Genomic DNA, 14,464 nt, shown 5'->3' on the forward strand with positions numbered 1-14,464 from the left:
TAGCTAAGTATTGTCCCTAATTCCGGAATTACCAAGAATAGTTAATTCATTGAAACTAGCTGCCTGGACTCGATGATTACTAATGTTTCTGAATAATGTTATACAAAAGAAGTGTTACTTTTGTGACTATCAAATTTCAGTGAGGTACGTGATCTTAGATAAACATACAGACCTAAACTGTTCGCGACCGATTTTTGTGACAATTTTTTTCCTAAAACTTGCAAAATCCAAGCCGTATACGGGTCTTAATTTTTGATAACGACAATTTCTTTTGCACGTAGTGGCCCAAGCTAGCAGGGTAGGCTCCATCAAAAAGCGTTATTATCAAATAAGTAACGAGAAGAATACTGGTGACGTGGTAAACACGGGACATGAGACATATAAGTCTGACAGAAAAGGGGCTTTATTTGCTTGTGTCTTGAAGGCCAGGATGACCTAGACAGAGCAACGATACCCTTGGATTGAACCACAGTTTAAGGGACAGTGACCAAATAAGGAAAGGACACTGCCTGTAAAAAATAAGCTCGAATCTGGTGATTTGAAATTAAATGAACCTCTTGCGGGCGCTGACAGTGTTACCGATCTGAGGGCAAGGGGAATATTTAGACAAGCGACTTGCGCTTAAAAATCGGATACTAAAATCTGGGTCTTGAAATTTCGGCACCAGCAGCGGCCGTTGATTTTAGTGGATATGTTTTCTTTCCATAAATATTTCACAGCTCAGGTAAACAAACTAAAAATTCATGTCACTCAGTCCATTGAATGTCACCGCACGGGTTTTTGAACTACATTTGTAATAGATTCGGTTTATTTCCAAATTGTTATATACTATGAACAATCTTATTGTTCTGTTCAAAAAAGTGTCAAGAACGCAGGGATATTTATTCGAAATAGTTCTGTAGTTTAACAAATAATTTGAAACCTGTTGTCGAAAGCGGTCTCCATTTGCAATATTTTCGAACCATAAAGCGACCTTTGCAAAAATTCGAAATGTTTATTGCTTTGCGCTAATCCCCGCGCCACATGCAGACGCGGCTTCAGTATATTTTTAGACCGCGCAGCGTGGGATCGTTAGCCCTTTCGCACCGGACCAGAGCTGTCGACGTCTGCGTGCCTTTTGTTTACTGCCGGCAGGGCCCGTGTCGCCCGTGAGGCCATTTACCACAACGTGTGCGGCTCCCTGTCGGGCCCTATGTTGCCTGTATCGTCACAAGAAATGCGCGGAAAATGGTCCTTACAATTTTGACTTCATTTTGTGACAATTTTCTCAGAGCACGCAGCAGTCTTGAGTTTAGCCTGGTCACTTGTCTGTACGGGTCGGCTTAGGTGTGTTTTACCGGGCCCAGTCTGCTATAATGACCCGTTTCTGTCAGATTGTCTTCTTAGCTGCCATATAGAGTTTCGCAGCCATCGAAGTTTCGCGGCGACGTAATTAAATCAAAAGCGAACGAACTGCCGTAAACGAACACCCCGAGCGCATATTATAGTGGTTCATATCAGTCAAAAGCGAAATATTTGGGCGAAATACACGGTATTTGGGAAATACACTGTATTTGGGAAAAACACTATATTTGGAAAATGCAATGTATTTCACCCAAATATATACAACGTACATGGTTTTCTATTCCGGTCAAAACTCAAATCTGTCCAGCTAACGTCTTTGGCAAATCATTCAACTTTGTCGAGGATAGACAACCAATATTCCGCATCAAACATTGCATGGGCGGGGTGAGGTTGCAAAACAGGTTTTTGATTTTTCAGGGTATGTTCACCACGGGTCTGCTTGGCCAAGATAAAGGACTATATAATTTCCTTGCACTGAACAAGGATGAGATCGCATTCAGAAGTCCACCATTATTGACAACTGTTGGTCTTCTCCGACAAGCCAGATTAGAAGTGCTACCCAATCAATTAGCTAATGGGTCTGATGCAATCAGGACTAGCTACTTGTCTGCCCTCCGTTCGTCACATGACCTCCGACCTTTGTGGGCGGGGTAAGGTTGCAAAACAGGTTTGTAATTTTTCAGGGTATGTTGTTGTGGTGAATGCAGGGCTCTGATTGGCCAAGATAAAGGTCTATAGAATTTCATGAAATACACTCTTATTTTCTGTTGTTTGTGTTCCTCAGGGAGACAAGCTGTTTGCGTATTGTTTGTGTTTTTATAGGTGAGCCAAGCTAACTAACTTGTTGTTCTTGCTTTACAGAGAGACAAGCTGTTTGTCTGTGGTGGCAAATAAGAATGTGATCTTTTTTATTTTTACAGAGCACAAACAGCATGACAGAAGTCAATTCGATGGAAACCATAACTACGTCCAGCAAATTGCTGTGTGTTCTACTCTTCACCGGAATTCTATTACAGTACGCAGGAAGATCCAGCATATCAGTTGTGCTGGTGGAGCTACAGAAGCCGCCCGGTAACAATACACTCACCAATGTCTCTAAGGTAAGTTATGAGTAGCTCGTTGTGTAATAAGGATATATCTCAAGACTGATTTTTGCCTCGTCGCCATCACAAGTCAATTTGTATCGAGCGGCAAAGACGATCGACATGATTTCATTTAATAATCATCATTTTGTGATGATGAACGTAAACGATCATTGTTTATTAACACCATTTGGAAACTGCAACTTCATCAGAGATATTCTATTTAGCTTCTGTAAAAAAGAATGCTCGCTTGTGTTTTTATTTTTTACAATAGTCCCAGGTTCAGTACAGCCAGTTTCAAGCTGGTGTTATACTGAGTTCAGTCTACATTGGTATGCTGCCCTCAAGTTTAATTGGGGGTTATCTGGCCTACCGATTTTCAGCTATTAGGTATGTTCTTTTTTCAACTTCTTACTGCTGACAAAATACAAAAGATTTGATTTACGTACATTTGGTGCTGTTTTAAATGGTTACGGTTAATTGCAAAAAAAGAATACGAAAGTCCTATACTATGATAGCTTTAGTCTTATATTACAATGTCTTTGATTTCGATCCATTTTGTCAAGACGAAAACGTTTATAATCTACATTTGTATGTTTTATGAATCACTCAAACTAATGCTACAATTTCAGGGTTTTCTTGGCCTCGATCGGCATCAGCTCCATTGTCCATGGTGGTGGTGCTGTTATGTTCGATGACTTTGAGACTGCAGTAACCCAGCGTATTTTGGCAGGCATGGCGGAGGTAAGTGATATTGCCTCACCAACATCAATTTCATAGATCAAAGTTTCATATATGTAAACGTATCTTCTAAAACTTTGTTATATGTGCTATTTTCTTAATACAGGGACTAAGCGAACCCGCTACTTTCGGTGTTCTAAACCAATACTTGTCACCAGAGCAAAGCGCAAGAGTTTCACCATTCATCTTTGCAGGTAAGAAGGTTGTCTAGACATGGCATAAACAAAAGCCTTTGAATCATCAAGTATACCAATGGAATATAAATGCACAGTTTAAGAGATGCGTGTCACATGGATTAAATCCACTTGCATGATATGTAGTCATCTCCCTTGAATAGATACATGTACACATGAGCATTTGCAGGATATCATTACCTTTATAATCATTTAATGACTGCTGCATGATGCTCCGAAGAATAGTTTATGTCATTTTCGTTAATTTTGGCGACGCCTCAGTGGCGAGCCAAATGGTATAGTATTGTGTGCGGTTTGCAAATATTCTAGGAATTGCACAGGCATTTTTGTCCACAGGCATTTTAAACCAATAGAATGTTTGGAACGTTGTCTTTGTTTAGCGATCTTCCTCGGCCAGTTCCTTGGAATATTTGCGACTGGTTTCATCACACAAAGACTAGTCTGGCAGGCACCATTTTACATATTTGGTAAGTCAACTATTCATCCGTGTGTACTACAAGCTTACGTATTAATAAATACTTTAAGCAGTATTTTAATAGAAAAATTAGCAAAGTCATCGACAAAATATTCCTGTCTTATAAAGTATTAACTGAATATTTATCTTCAGGTCATATCTAATAAGCATACTAGTATGTATTTGCATAAATATGTATGTTTTAATTGTTGGTCATTAATGCAGGGGGCTTGGGCATCACATGTGCGGCAGTGTCTGTTGTATTTGCAGTAGCAGGCATGGCTAAAAAGCGAGATGCCTTGGATAGGAACAAGGGCGATATCAAGAAAATGGTAGGACATATGACGAATGCCGAATGGCATACGTTGAAGAATATCACAGTTGTCCTTAAATCATGACAAAAGATCTGATCAGTATTTTTGTCGATTTAAAGCCTCCTAACACATCAATGACATTATTCAATCTATAAAACTCTCGGGTCATACCTATGTATAAAATCTAATTTCGGTCATTGATCAATGTTTGCTCAACGGGCTCCATGCAGTGCAAAGTGGTGGCTGACTGATAAATAATGTCCCTGTGATGAGAACATAATGCAAACAAAAACAGGCTGGGTTAAGGAGATTTACTTTCATTACCTTAAGGCTTTACTCTACAGCATCGTTTGAGATGATTTGATTGTTATTTTCCATGCCCCGCTTTTCTGAAAGTAGGACAAGTCCTAGAGAGGAGGAAATATGAATTATGATGTACAAAATATATGTTTCTCTGTAGAAAAGCATCCCAGTTTTTCGCATCTTCACTTCTACTGCTGTTTGGGCCTCCATTCTGCTACAAGCAGCGCCTTACTTTTGGGACCCATCCATCCTACCTCTCTACTTTAGTCAAAGCTTCGGGACAAAGACCGAACTGGTAAGACCAATGAAAACTATTTTCCTATTATGCTAATGGTGACGGTTGATAAGATTGTTTTGAATTGAGATAACTTTGCGACGCTTCGGACACCTTAAGGATTATGTCAAGTGTAGCATATTTTGAAAGTAATATTTCTCTAAAACGCAAAAATGTTAAGTACGCAAAGTTGGTTTAATTACATTAGATTCTGGCAAAAAACGAAAATTACAATATGTAAATGAGCGAATAACAATATTGCACGAGTCTATATATAAAACACGCCTTTTTTTAAATAATTAACCGTCTTGTTTGTATAATATTTCTATAGGTAGGAGTCCTAGCTGGAATTCCTATCCTGATATTTGGAGTTCTGGAGCCGCTGTTTGCTCTGGTCGAAAATACACTATGCAAGCATGTTTCAACGACTGCCGCGCGAAAATCTATGGCTGTCATCGGTATGTGATTTATATTGTACGTCTCTTGTAGCATTTCAGTAGATTTAGATGCCAGAGCTAACGGTTGTGAGAAAAAAAATTATTAAAGTAACGACATTAAATGTTGAATAGTCATGCTAGTAATAGTTGTATAAGATTTGACTCCTATCATGTATCGAGGTTCCGACTCCGACTAGATTCATCAGGTTGTAAAATCCCTGTCTGTTATAATACAATCTGAGCAGAACCTTGACTATCCCTTCTTTCATTAGGCACATGAAAGGATATAAAAGGCTGCATGGATCCACTCTCATAAATCAGGCCCCCTACGGTCCACGATACGTCGGTCGCGAAGGGGCCCTGATTACCAGCGTGCCCAGACATGGTTATCGCGACGTCGACGATGATGGGTAGCAAACCCCTCTGATTGGCTGACGCTGTTTTGGTGGCGAGGTCGCGATAACCATATCTGGGCACGCTGGTAATCATTCGCGACCGATGTATGTGGAGCGTAGGGGACCTGATTTATGAGGGTGCATGGATCAGAAAATATACTTTTGTAATGAACCATGATGAGGGGGGTATAAGCTTAGTCAACTTGGGGACAGCATCATTTCCACTGCATTTCGACACCTACCTGCAGTTGTAATTAGAACCAGCTAGTTCTGTGACAGACCGTTGGGCGAAATGTCGGCGAGTGAAAGATCGTCGTGTAAAACGAACTTTGTCGACCAAAATTGATGTTGCTACTGTTCAGGCCATTTAGTGTCTTCCTGTAAAAATACATCTTCGCCTGTATCACTCCAAGCTGTGTCTTATATGCCTTGCTCCAATAGTTTATAAATAAAATAAAAAAACTTGAAGCCAACTCTGTCAAGTAAGCTTAAAAATACCACAAGTCAGTGAATGCATCTCTCTGTTTAATTTGTAGCTTGTCTGTGCGTTTCTGGCTGCCTTTTCATGGCGGCCTTTACTTCCAACCCTGTCGTGGCAGCCTGTTTCATTGCCACAGCTTACGGGAGTCATGCAGCTAGGGCAGCAGGTGGGTTCTTTGTGGACTGCTTTATTGTGCATCACTGCAATGTAGAGAAAGTACACGCTTGGTGGTAGTGAGTAGCTATTGTTATGTTATAGAGAGACGATCTAAAGTTCAGAAATAAGTATTTAACGCGATGTTTTATAGTTTTATTGTGATATTGTTCTTCAGTTTTAAACACTCGTCCGATTCCCAACAAAAATGAGCAGTTTCACTGTTATCGTGGGGTATCCCTGTGGTGTAATGGTCTGTTACTAGCCACATCTGATTCAAATTACTTGGACCAGAAGGCCCGGGTTCAAGCCCCGGGTAGGACTCCTCCGGGCAAGAGGCGCATTGAACTATACCATAGACTTTATCAAAAATGGTAATACTTCTGAAACAGTATGGAAGTTAAACACACTCCACTGCCGGTGGACTAGCCCCCTGATGCAGTGATTGCACCACAGTGTGGCCAAGGGCTATGAAACGGAGATGGGCACCGCCCTATACACCTTATGGTGTGGAAGGATTCTAACTTAAAACTTTTAACTTTTACTATCATCATAATCAGATGTAGCCTTTTTGTTCTTCCACAGTTGGTGATGCCAACATCTTTGACATTGCACCACGATATGCCAGTGTGATATCAGGGATCTGCCGAGCTATTTGTCGAGTGGTGGGTCTGACATTTCCACTGTTGGTGACAGCAATTACAAAGAACAAGGTATGTGTGGATATAAATTAATTCATAATCATGTTTCTATAACTGAGATGCATTACGCTGTAGTTTGTTCCATCTGAAATATTTTCCGTTTTAGCTAATCAAGTGTATGTTCAATGACAGTATTTGTTAGCTGTTGAGGAAAAAATGCAATTGTAAGATCCACACCAAAAAAAATATTCCTAAGGCTTTGTATTGCTATGAATAATTCCTCACAATTGCAATCATGCATTTACTTTGGTGGTGTTATAAATTGCGTTCTATGGTTAACAAAACTTACGACCCTTCATTGAAAAATGTTCTTTGCCTTGATGTGCTTGCCTTACTTCCTTTGATATGAAAGGTTTTAACCCTATCTAGACCGGGCTTTTTTTAGACTTCTTGGACGGGGGGGGGGGGCTCTTTCGACCCCCCCGTCATAACTTCCGAACGGTATGCTCTATCATCACCAAATTTGCAGGGAGTGATGTTCACGTGCAGTTTTATAACTCCTGTAATCTTTGTGACGTTATGACGTAATATGACGTAATTATGACGTCATCGATGTGATTTTATTGGCTAAATAGGGAATTCCCATAATATCTAAAAGTATTAGACATAATATCTAAAAGTATTAGACAAAACGGTGCGTATAATTGATTTGAAGGTATGCCAAGACAGTTGACGTCAGTGGTGACTAGGTTGCCGTCAAAACGTCATGTGTTGTAAGCGACCCCCTGGGATCCGCCATCTTGGATCGGCCATTTTGAAATTTTAATAATATACGTTTTTTCCATGTATGATCCCAAATAACAATCAAAATAGACTAAAAACATTAATCTGAATGTTTCTGGTTAAGAAAATTCCAGGTTGTGACGAATTTAAAGGCTAAAAAGCCTGTTTATACCGAAAATAATGATTTTGTCCGCCATCTTGGATTTTGAGCGATGACGTCATCAAATTAGGATAATTTATGAATATTGAATCATGACAGTTACATTAAATCACATTTGATGTTATACATCAAATCACATGTGATGTTATACATGTTTCCTAACTTGTGTGGTTGAGCAAGAAAACATTGGAAACAACTATGTTTATATCGAAATTAGTGAAATTTGCATAAAATGCCTCTTCAGAAACCCGTAGCCATGGCAACACGAAAAATGATAAACTTATACTTTTATCATAATATTGTTGCCAATTAAATTTTAGGAAAAGTCGCCAAGTTTGGTTGTCCTACCATACGTCGTTTGGCAGTTATACGAGGTCAAAGCTGGCGCGGGCACTTTTAGCCCCCCCCCCCCCCCGCCCCCGGTCTAGATAGGGTTAACTTACTCCCAACCCTTTACAATGCTGGATACGTATACGAGTAACTTCATTCGATATGACCAAATATGTTTGAATTATTTTACAGTCAAGTCAGGAGTGGTCCCGAGTTGTCCTTATTAAGGCCTGTGTGCTTGCTGCCACCGCCCTGTTCTTTGGAGCTTTCGGGAGCGGGGAAGAGCAACCCTGGGCCGTGGAGGTTCCGCAAGGTCAAAGCGGTGGAACTCAACCGGGCAGTAGGAAAGACCACAAAGTTGATGATGAGAATCGGCCACTATTTAAGAAATGATGTCAAAATGGGAAAATATGTCATGTTGTAACCTTGACTGTGCTGTCTTGTAGAAGTTACACTAGTGAGGTAGCCATATCTCAATGTAGCTGTTGAAGTGAAACCAGTTCGGTAGTTTTAAAAGTGGCACCAATGGTAGCCATGAGTGTAGCTGCCAACTTGGTAAGTGGTACCAGTCTTAGTCTACCACAATAGAGGCACTTTGTGCACTTGAATACAGGAATAAAATACTCGTTGGCTGCGATACCATGTTTGTCGCATTAATTTGTGCTACAGCGTTTTTAGCGTCTGTTTTGAAAATGTAGCCATCTTGTTTTTTTACCCCTTTTTCGTCCTCTCGCATTCAATTTGAAGTCAGCAGAGGATGTGATAACTTGCTGTGGCCTAATATCTAGCATGGGAAAATCATCAAACAACCAATAAACTTAACGCTCAAATTTTGAATACGTTTATTCATCCAACCAATTTGCTTAGCTATGGAGTACACTTTTGCGTCAAGAATCAGTATCATATTATAATAGTTTCCCACACAATGCAAGTATTATCGAATAACGTTTCCAGTGAGCAAAGCTTTAAGTAAACCCGTTCCAACAGGTCAGGTGATGATGTCTCGGCTTCTGATCTAACATCAAATCGGGGCTCCGTACTGGTCAACATAGTCTGGCTGTCACTTGAAAGTTCACCTGTGTTGGTAGAAGTCATTCTGTATGGAGTTTAAACTGTAAATGGCAACACAAAAATTGGACTTACCCAAATTTTCGACTGATCAGCTCCAGTCTTTGTCAAGGAGTGAGCAATCCAGCGCCATAGACTTTCTGCAACCTATGATCTACTGCTCTCCGAGTCACGTGTCTCATCTGCATAACGTGACGTCACAGAAGCAGTGGATTGCTCACTCCTTGACAAAGACTGGAGCTGATCAGTCGAAAATTTGGGTAAGTCCAATTTTTGTGTTGGCATTTACAGTTTAAACTCTATTCAGGATAGTCTGGCTGTGTCATCAGGAGTGGTTGAAAGACTTTTACACATACGGTGCGTTTATGCTCTTACAAGCTAAGTACAGGTCATGGTGATCAATCAAAAGTACAATTACAGTGATTACCTTCGCCGAGAAGGTTATGCAGAGGGTAGCGTTTGTATGTATGTGTGTATGTATGTAATGTACAGCATAACTCGAGAAGGCTTGGATGGATTGTCTTGATATTTGGTAGGTGGGTAGGTCTTGATGAGACTAGGAAATGATTAGATTTTAGGTCCCCTAGCGGCTTGTTATGGTACTGCAGCGGAACTTCCTGTTTTGATATCTCATGTTCTGGACATGCTATGGAACTGATTTTTGAGTGGTAGATAGCTCTTTGGACAGAGAGTAAGTGGTATGGGTTTGGGCCCCCTAGCGGCTTTTTTGGAACTGCAGGAGCAGGTTTTGCATCTGACTTTGAAAGGGAATAACTCAAGAAGGGCTTGATGGATGGCAATGATTTTTGGTAAGTAGATAGCTTGAGTGATGATGAACATGATTAGATACTTTTTATGCAAATCAGTATCTAATTTGCATAATTAATGAGGAAAGCTTATACATCCGCCAAATTCCATGATAGGACTCTGAAACATGTGACATATGTAAGTGAGGAAGAGAGAAATATTAATTGATATGAACTATCTAAATGAAGACCTCATTTGCATAATTAATGAGAAAATACTATAACTCAAGATGGCCTTGATGGATGGTCATGATTTTTGGTATGTTGATAGTTTGTGTGATGCTTAGAATGATTGGCCGATAATTATGCAAATCAGATTCTAATTTGCATAATTAATGAGGCAACTTTAAAAATCTGCTTTGTGCCATGATATGAATATTCAAATTGTAACTGAGGAAGAGAGGAATGTTGAAAATAGAAAATATGCAAATGTGGGCCTAATTTGCATACTTGAATGAGAAACTACTATAATTCCATACTGGTAAATGACGTAAATTTCATGCATTTAATACTTTTTTTGTGGCATCGGGAATTTATGTGAATGTGAACATCGTTAAATCAAATTATGCTGATAAGGGCCTCATTTGCATAATTGATGATCAATATTAGCATCACCTTCTTTGTTAAGCTCATACTTTTTTAAGCTCATACTTTGGACATGTCATATTTTAAGACAATCAACTGGTATGATTTATAATTGATGAGAAACACTCCTAATACGTCAGTCACAATGGTTAAAATCATTTGGCGAAGGTATGAGGTCGTGGAACTCTAGTTTCAAAATGTGGCAGCATCTAACTTCGTCAACGATTATAACTAATATATACTAATACATATAGCTTAGAACGAAAAGAAATGTGCGTAGAAAACATTTAGATAATGTTATTTCTAAAGCATCAGAATAGCGTTATGGCTAGTTCTTAGTCGATGTGTTATAGAGTGAGTTGATGCCGTTAATCACTGTTTGCAGCAGGTCGACTTCAGTGCGACCCAGTCGCTGGCGGTTGGACACGTCATAAACCCCTCCTTCAGCCTCAGAGGTTTCTGAAATAAATCAGAATATGTGCTAAGCGACCAAACCAACCAACCAACTAATCAATCAATCGATCGACTAATTAATCGGCCAATCAAGCAACAAACCACACAACCAACCAGAAAACCAACAAATCGATCAATCAATTGATCGATCCATCTATCGATTCACAAAGAAACCTTCAACCAACCTGACCATTATGTGATTCACAATAGTTTTCAAGTGTCACTTTTGCCGGAATTTAAACTGAAAAAAATATATATATATACCATAAACAAAGTACTCACCTCCATGTCGTCCTCTGACGTCCAACCCCAGCTGACGACACGTGTTCTTTAATTGGACATCGTTAAACGAACGGGGAACACTAACGTGAACGCTAGCGCGCATGCCCGTGCCGAGGTTTGTAGGACAGCTGGACAGGTAGCCATAGTGCTTGTGAAACGCAAACTCGGTCTGCGCATGCCTCAACAGTGCCTGGCTAATGGCGTTGATTCCACGACACAGGCGATCGAACACTTCCTTGACGTCAGCTCCTGTTTTTGATTGAATAGAAAGGCTACAAATGTTACGATTGGCTGACTGTTACAAAGGAGCTTGTGATTAAGTTCAAACATTTAACCATATCCAGACGGGGGGGGGGGGGGGCTAAAAGTGCCCGCGCCAACTTTGACATTGTATAACTGCCGAACGACATATGCTAGGACTACCAAAATTGGTAACTTTTCCTTAAATTTAGTTGGCAACAATATTATGATAGAAGTATAAGTTTATCATTTTTCGTGTTGCCATGGCAACGGGTTTCTGAAGGGCATTTTATGCAAAAATCACTGACTTTTTTTTAAAACAATGATATTTCTTAGGTTTTCTTGCCTAACCACACTAGTATTCCTACATGTATAGCATCATATGTAATTAGTTGTAACTTTCATGATTTAATATTCATAATTTATGCTAATTTGATGAAGTAATCGGTCAAAATCCAAGATGGCGGACCATTACACTATTTTAGGTATGAACAGGCTTTTTCGCCTTCAAAATCGTCACTACGTGTCATTTTCTTTACCAGAATCATTTAGATTAACGTTTCTAATCTATTTTTAGTGTTTTTTGGGGTAATAAGTGGGAAAAAATATTTTTGAAAATTTCAAATTGGCCGATCCAAGATGGCGGATCCCAAGGGGTCGCTAACGACACGTGACGTCATTTAATGATTTCATTTTGACGTCAACGTAGTTACCATTTATGTTATATGACTTGGTACACCTTAAAATCAACAATACATACTATTTTGTTTAATGCCTTTAGATACTACGGGAATTCCCTATTTAGCCAAAAATATGAAATAAAATCACATCAATGACGTCATATTACGTCATATTAAGTCATAACGTCACCAAAATTCTAGGAATTATAAAACTTAACATGAACATTGGTCCCTACAAATTTGGGAATGATACATCATACCGTTCAGAAGTTATGAGGGGGGCCGAATGATCCCCCCCCCCCCGTCCCAGATATCACAAAAAAGCCCAGTCTGGATAGGGTCAAAGCGCAATGCCTCATGGGATACATATTACTTTCCAAGATGGCGGCCATTGAGGTGAATGTGTGAGAAACCAGGTCAATAGGTTGTGATATTTACTGTCTATGCACACTACAGTAGAATCTAAGATAGTATTACCTTTCTGCATGGAGATAATCCTAACATGATCCTCTTCGTTTACCCACACCAAAAACGTTTTTTCCTTGTTGTAAAAGATGCCACGCCCTTCTGGCCAGTCGCGACTTATCCCAGCAGCTGCCTGGTACTTGTCAATCTCCTTGTTAGAAAAAATAGAGAAAGTTTAGCCTTTCTTATTTCCTAAATAACCTGTCAGTTTTGGTTGAAGAGGAACAAAGGAAATGCACCATTATCTGAGCCAGATCCGTTCTGCTAGCATCCTCATGCACTGGTCAGTGTCTTACCCTTTGCTTATGATTCCATCCCGTATCGATTTGTCACATGAGATTTCGTTTTTATATGCATGCGAGACACTTACCTTAAAAAGATATCCACCCATAACCAGCTTGTCTTTTTCTGAGGTTGTCAAGGAGTCGTACGGATAGTAGTGTCCTCTCAAGTCTCCTTCAAGGCCCTCCAGTGCAGTCACTAAGACGTTCTCTACCTCCAGACGTTTCTCTCGGGAAATACCTGCAGGAAATCCTATTGGAGCCAGTATCTTATAAATCAAAGAAAGAAGACCTGGAACTCCAAGGATATATCCATTACACTAAAGTACAATTCTATTCAACACACCTATTTTCTTAAGTTTAGCCATGTGTACTGCAGTGTACATGAACCTCGTTTACACTTCTGCGAGCACTCCTTGGAAAGTGACAACGGAATGAAGGTATTGTTTATATGCATATAGTGAACGTTAACGTTGTGATGGGTTGTGAAAGAGTACAGAAAATTGATTAATACGTGAAAGATAAAACATCATCGTGATTATTGCCCCTTTTTTGAAGATAAAGGTATTGTCTAGATCGGTTCGGATGGGTTAGGAAAGGTTTGTATGTTATATGTGATCATACCATAACCAGACAGGTTCCTGACCACCCTGCATCTAGTAGACAGGACTGGTGCTTTGTTCTGCAGCTGAATCATCGACGTCAAACAACGAGGATCCAGATTGGAGAGGTGGACAGGTATCTCATCAATTCCATGGTATTCTCTGCATATAGCATAGAAGAAAGAGACGGCCGCGGGGAACAGGCAGGGGAAAAGAAAGGTCACCGTGAACACGAATAAAACATTTTAAACCTTATCACACCTTAGCCACATTTAAAATGTGTTGAAAGAGTGATGAAATGACACATTCTGACCAAAGGAAACATTAGATTTGAGTTTACTTGATGATAGGGTCGAAGATGGGTCCGTATAAACGGTAGCATTCCTCGTCTCCTGCATAAACCCCAACGATGCTGCTGGGAAGTTCAACTCCACTCCGCACCACATCGTTGATGGTGAAGCCAGTTAGGACCGTCTTTTTCTCCTTAAGGAATCAAACAAATAGACATAATAAAGACGGTTATGATACATTTCTGTCCATAACGGGTAAATGTCTGTGACAACAAAAGCAAAGTAGCATCAACGCTGTAAAGGTAGAACCTATATGCGAAAAGGCGAAATGTTTCATGTGGATTTATATTCTAAATATTCTTCAATATAGTGAAGATCGTGTTTACAGAAATCCATAAGTATAATAACGTTAATTAAAGATTTATCTTCGGAATCATTTGATTTGTTTATATTTTTATTGCGATAAGAATGACATAAGGAGACACATTTAACATTTGATTCTTTCTACGATAGGTTACCTTTGACTCTTCCCACAGGTCTTGGTTGAGGATTTTGCGTCCCAGACAACGATGACGACTTGTCCACGTGGGATATTGTAGGGCTGCACCTACCTGGGAGCATGCCAT

At 39.8% G+C, this 14,464-nt stretch overlaps 2 protein-coding genes across 4 annotated transcripts; one reads left to right on the forward strand and one right to left on the reverse strand.

Moving 5' to 3' along the window:
• The first annotated feature begins 2,172 nt into the window (after positions 1 to 2,172).
• Positions 2,173 to 8,723, forward strand: LOC136444510 (vesicular glutamate transporter 3-like). Of its 3 annotated transcripts, XM_066442094.1 has the most exons (11): positions 2,173 to 2,444; positions 2,701 to 2,816; positions 3,059 to 3,170; positions 3,274 to 3,361; positions 3,742 to 3,828; positions 4,041 to 4,147; positions 4,590 to 4,727; positions 5,038 to 5,164; positions 6,075 to 6,185; positions 6,758 to 6,885; positions 8,279 to 8,723. In XM_066442094.1, the coding sequence occupies exons 1-11, from the start codon at positions 2,277 to 2,279 to the stop codon at positions 8,477 to 8,479; spliced, it is 1,383 nt and encodes a 460-aa protein (XP_066298191.1). In that variant the 5' UTR covers positions 2,173 to 2,276; the 3' UTR covers positions 8,480 to 8,723. The 3 variants fall into 3 exon arrangements, with proteins under 3 accessions (XP_066298191.1, XP_066298193.1, XP_066298192.1); XM_066442096.1 differs by lacking the exon at positions 6,075 to 6,185; XM_066442095.1 differs by lacking the exon at positions 3,742 to 3,828.
• A 2,150-nt stretch (positions 8,724 to 10,873) lies between these two features.
• Positions 10,874 to 14,464, reverse strand: LOC136444287 (arginine kinase-like). The gene is made up of 7 exons (XM_066441800.1): positions 14,450 to 14,464; positions 13,889 to 14,031; positions 13,571 to 13,710; positions 13,036 to 13,199; positions 12,655 to 12,816; positions 11,281 to 11,575; positions 10,874 to 11,004 (listed from the first exon to the last, which is right to left on the reverse strand). The coding sequence occupies exons 1-7, from the start codon at positions 14,462 to 14,464 to the stop codon at positions 10,874 to 10,876; spliced, it is 1,050 nt and encodes a 349-aa protein (XP_066297897.1).

The sequence above is a fragment of the Branchiostoma lanceolatum genome, chromosome 11 (assembly GCF_035083965.1).
Source record: "Branchiostoma lanceolatum isolate klBraLanc5 chromosome 11, klBraLanc5.hap2, whole genome shotgun sequence".
Lineage (NCBI taxonomy): Eukaryota > Metazoa > Chordata > Leptocardii > Amphioxiformes > Branchiostomatidae > Branchiostoma > Branchiostoma lanceolatum.

Bases quoted from the DNA above. Each gene is read 5' to 3' on its own strand.
- LOC136444510 (XM_066442094.1), top strand. From the start codon at position 2,277: ATGACAGAAGTCAATTCGATGGAAACCATAACTACGTCCAGCAAATTG. The intron at 2,445-2,700 runs GTAAGTTATGAG...TTTTTACAATAG, and splicing joins CACTCACCAATGTCTCTAAG to TCCCAGGTTCAGTACAGCCA. The intron at 6,886-8,278 runs GTATGTGTGGAT...ATTATTTTACAG, and splicing joins CAGCAATTACAAAGAACAAG to TCAAGTCAGGAGTGGTCCCG.
- LOC136444287 (XM_066441800.1), bottom strand. The intron at 13,200-13,570 runs GTATGATCACAT...TGGCTCCAATAG, and splicing joins CAGGAACCTGTCTGGTTATG to GATTTCCTGCAGGTATTTCC. The intron at 12,817-13,035 runs GTAAGTGTCTCG...TTTTCTAACAAG, and splicing joins TGGGTGGATATCTTTTTAAG to GAGATTGACAAGTACCAGGC.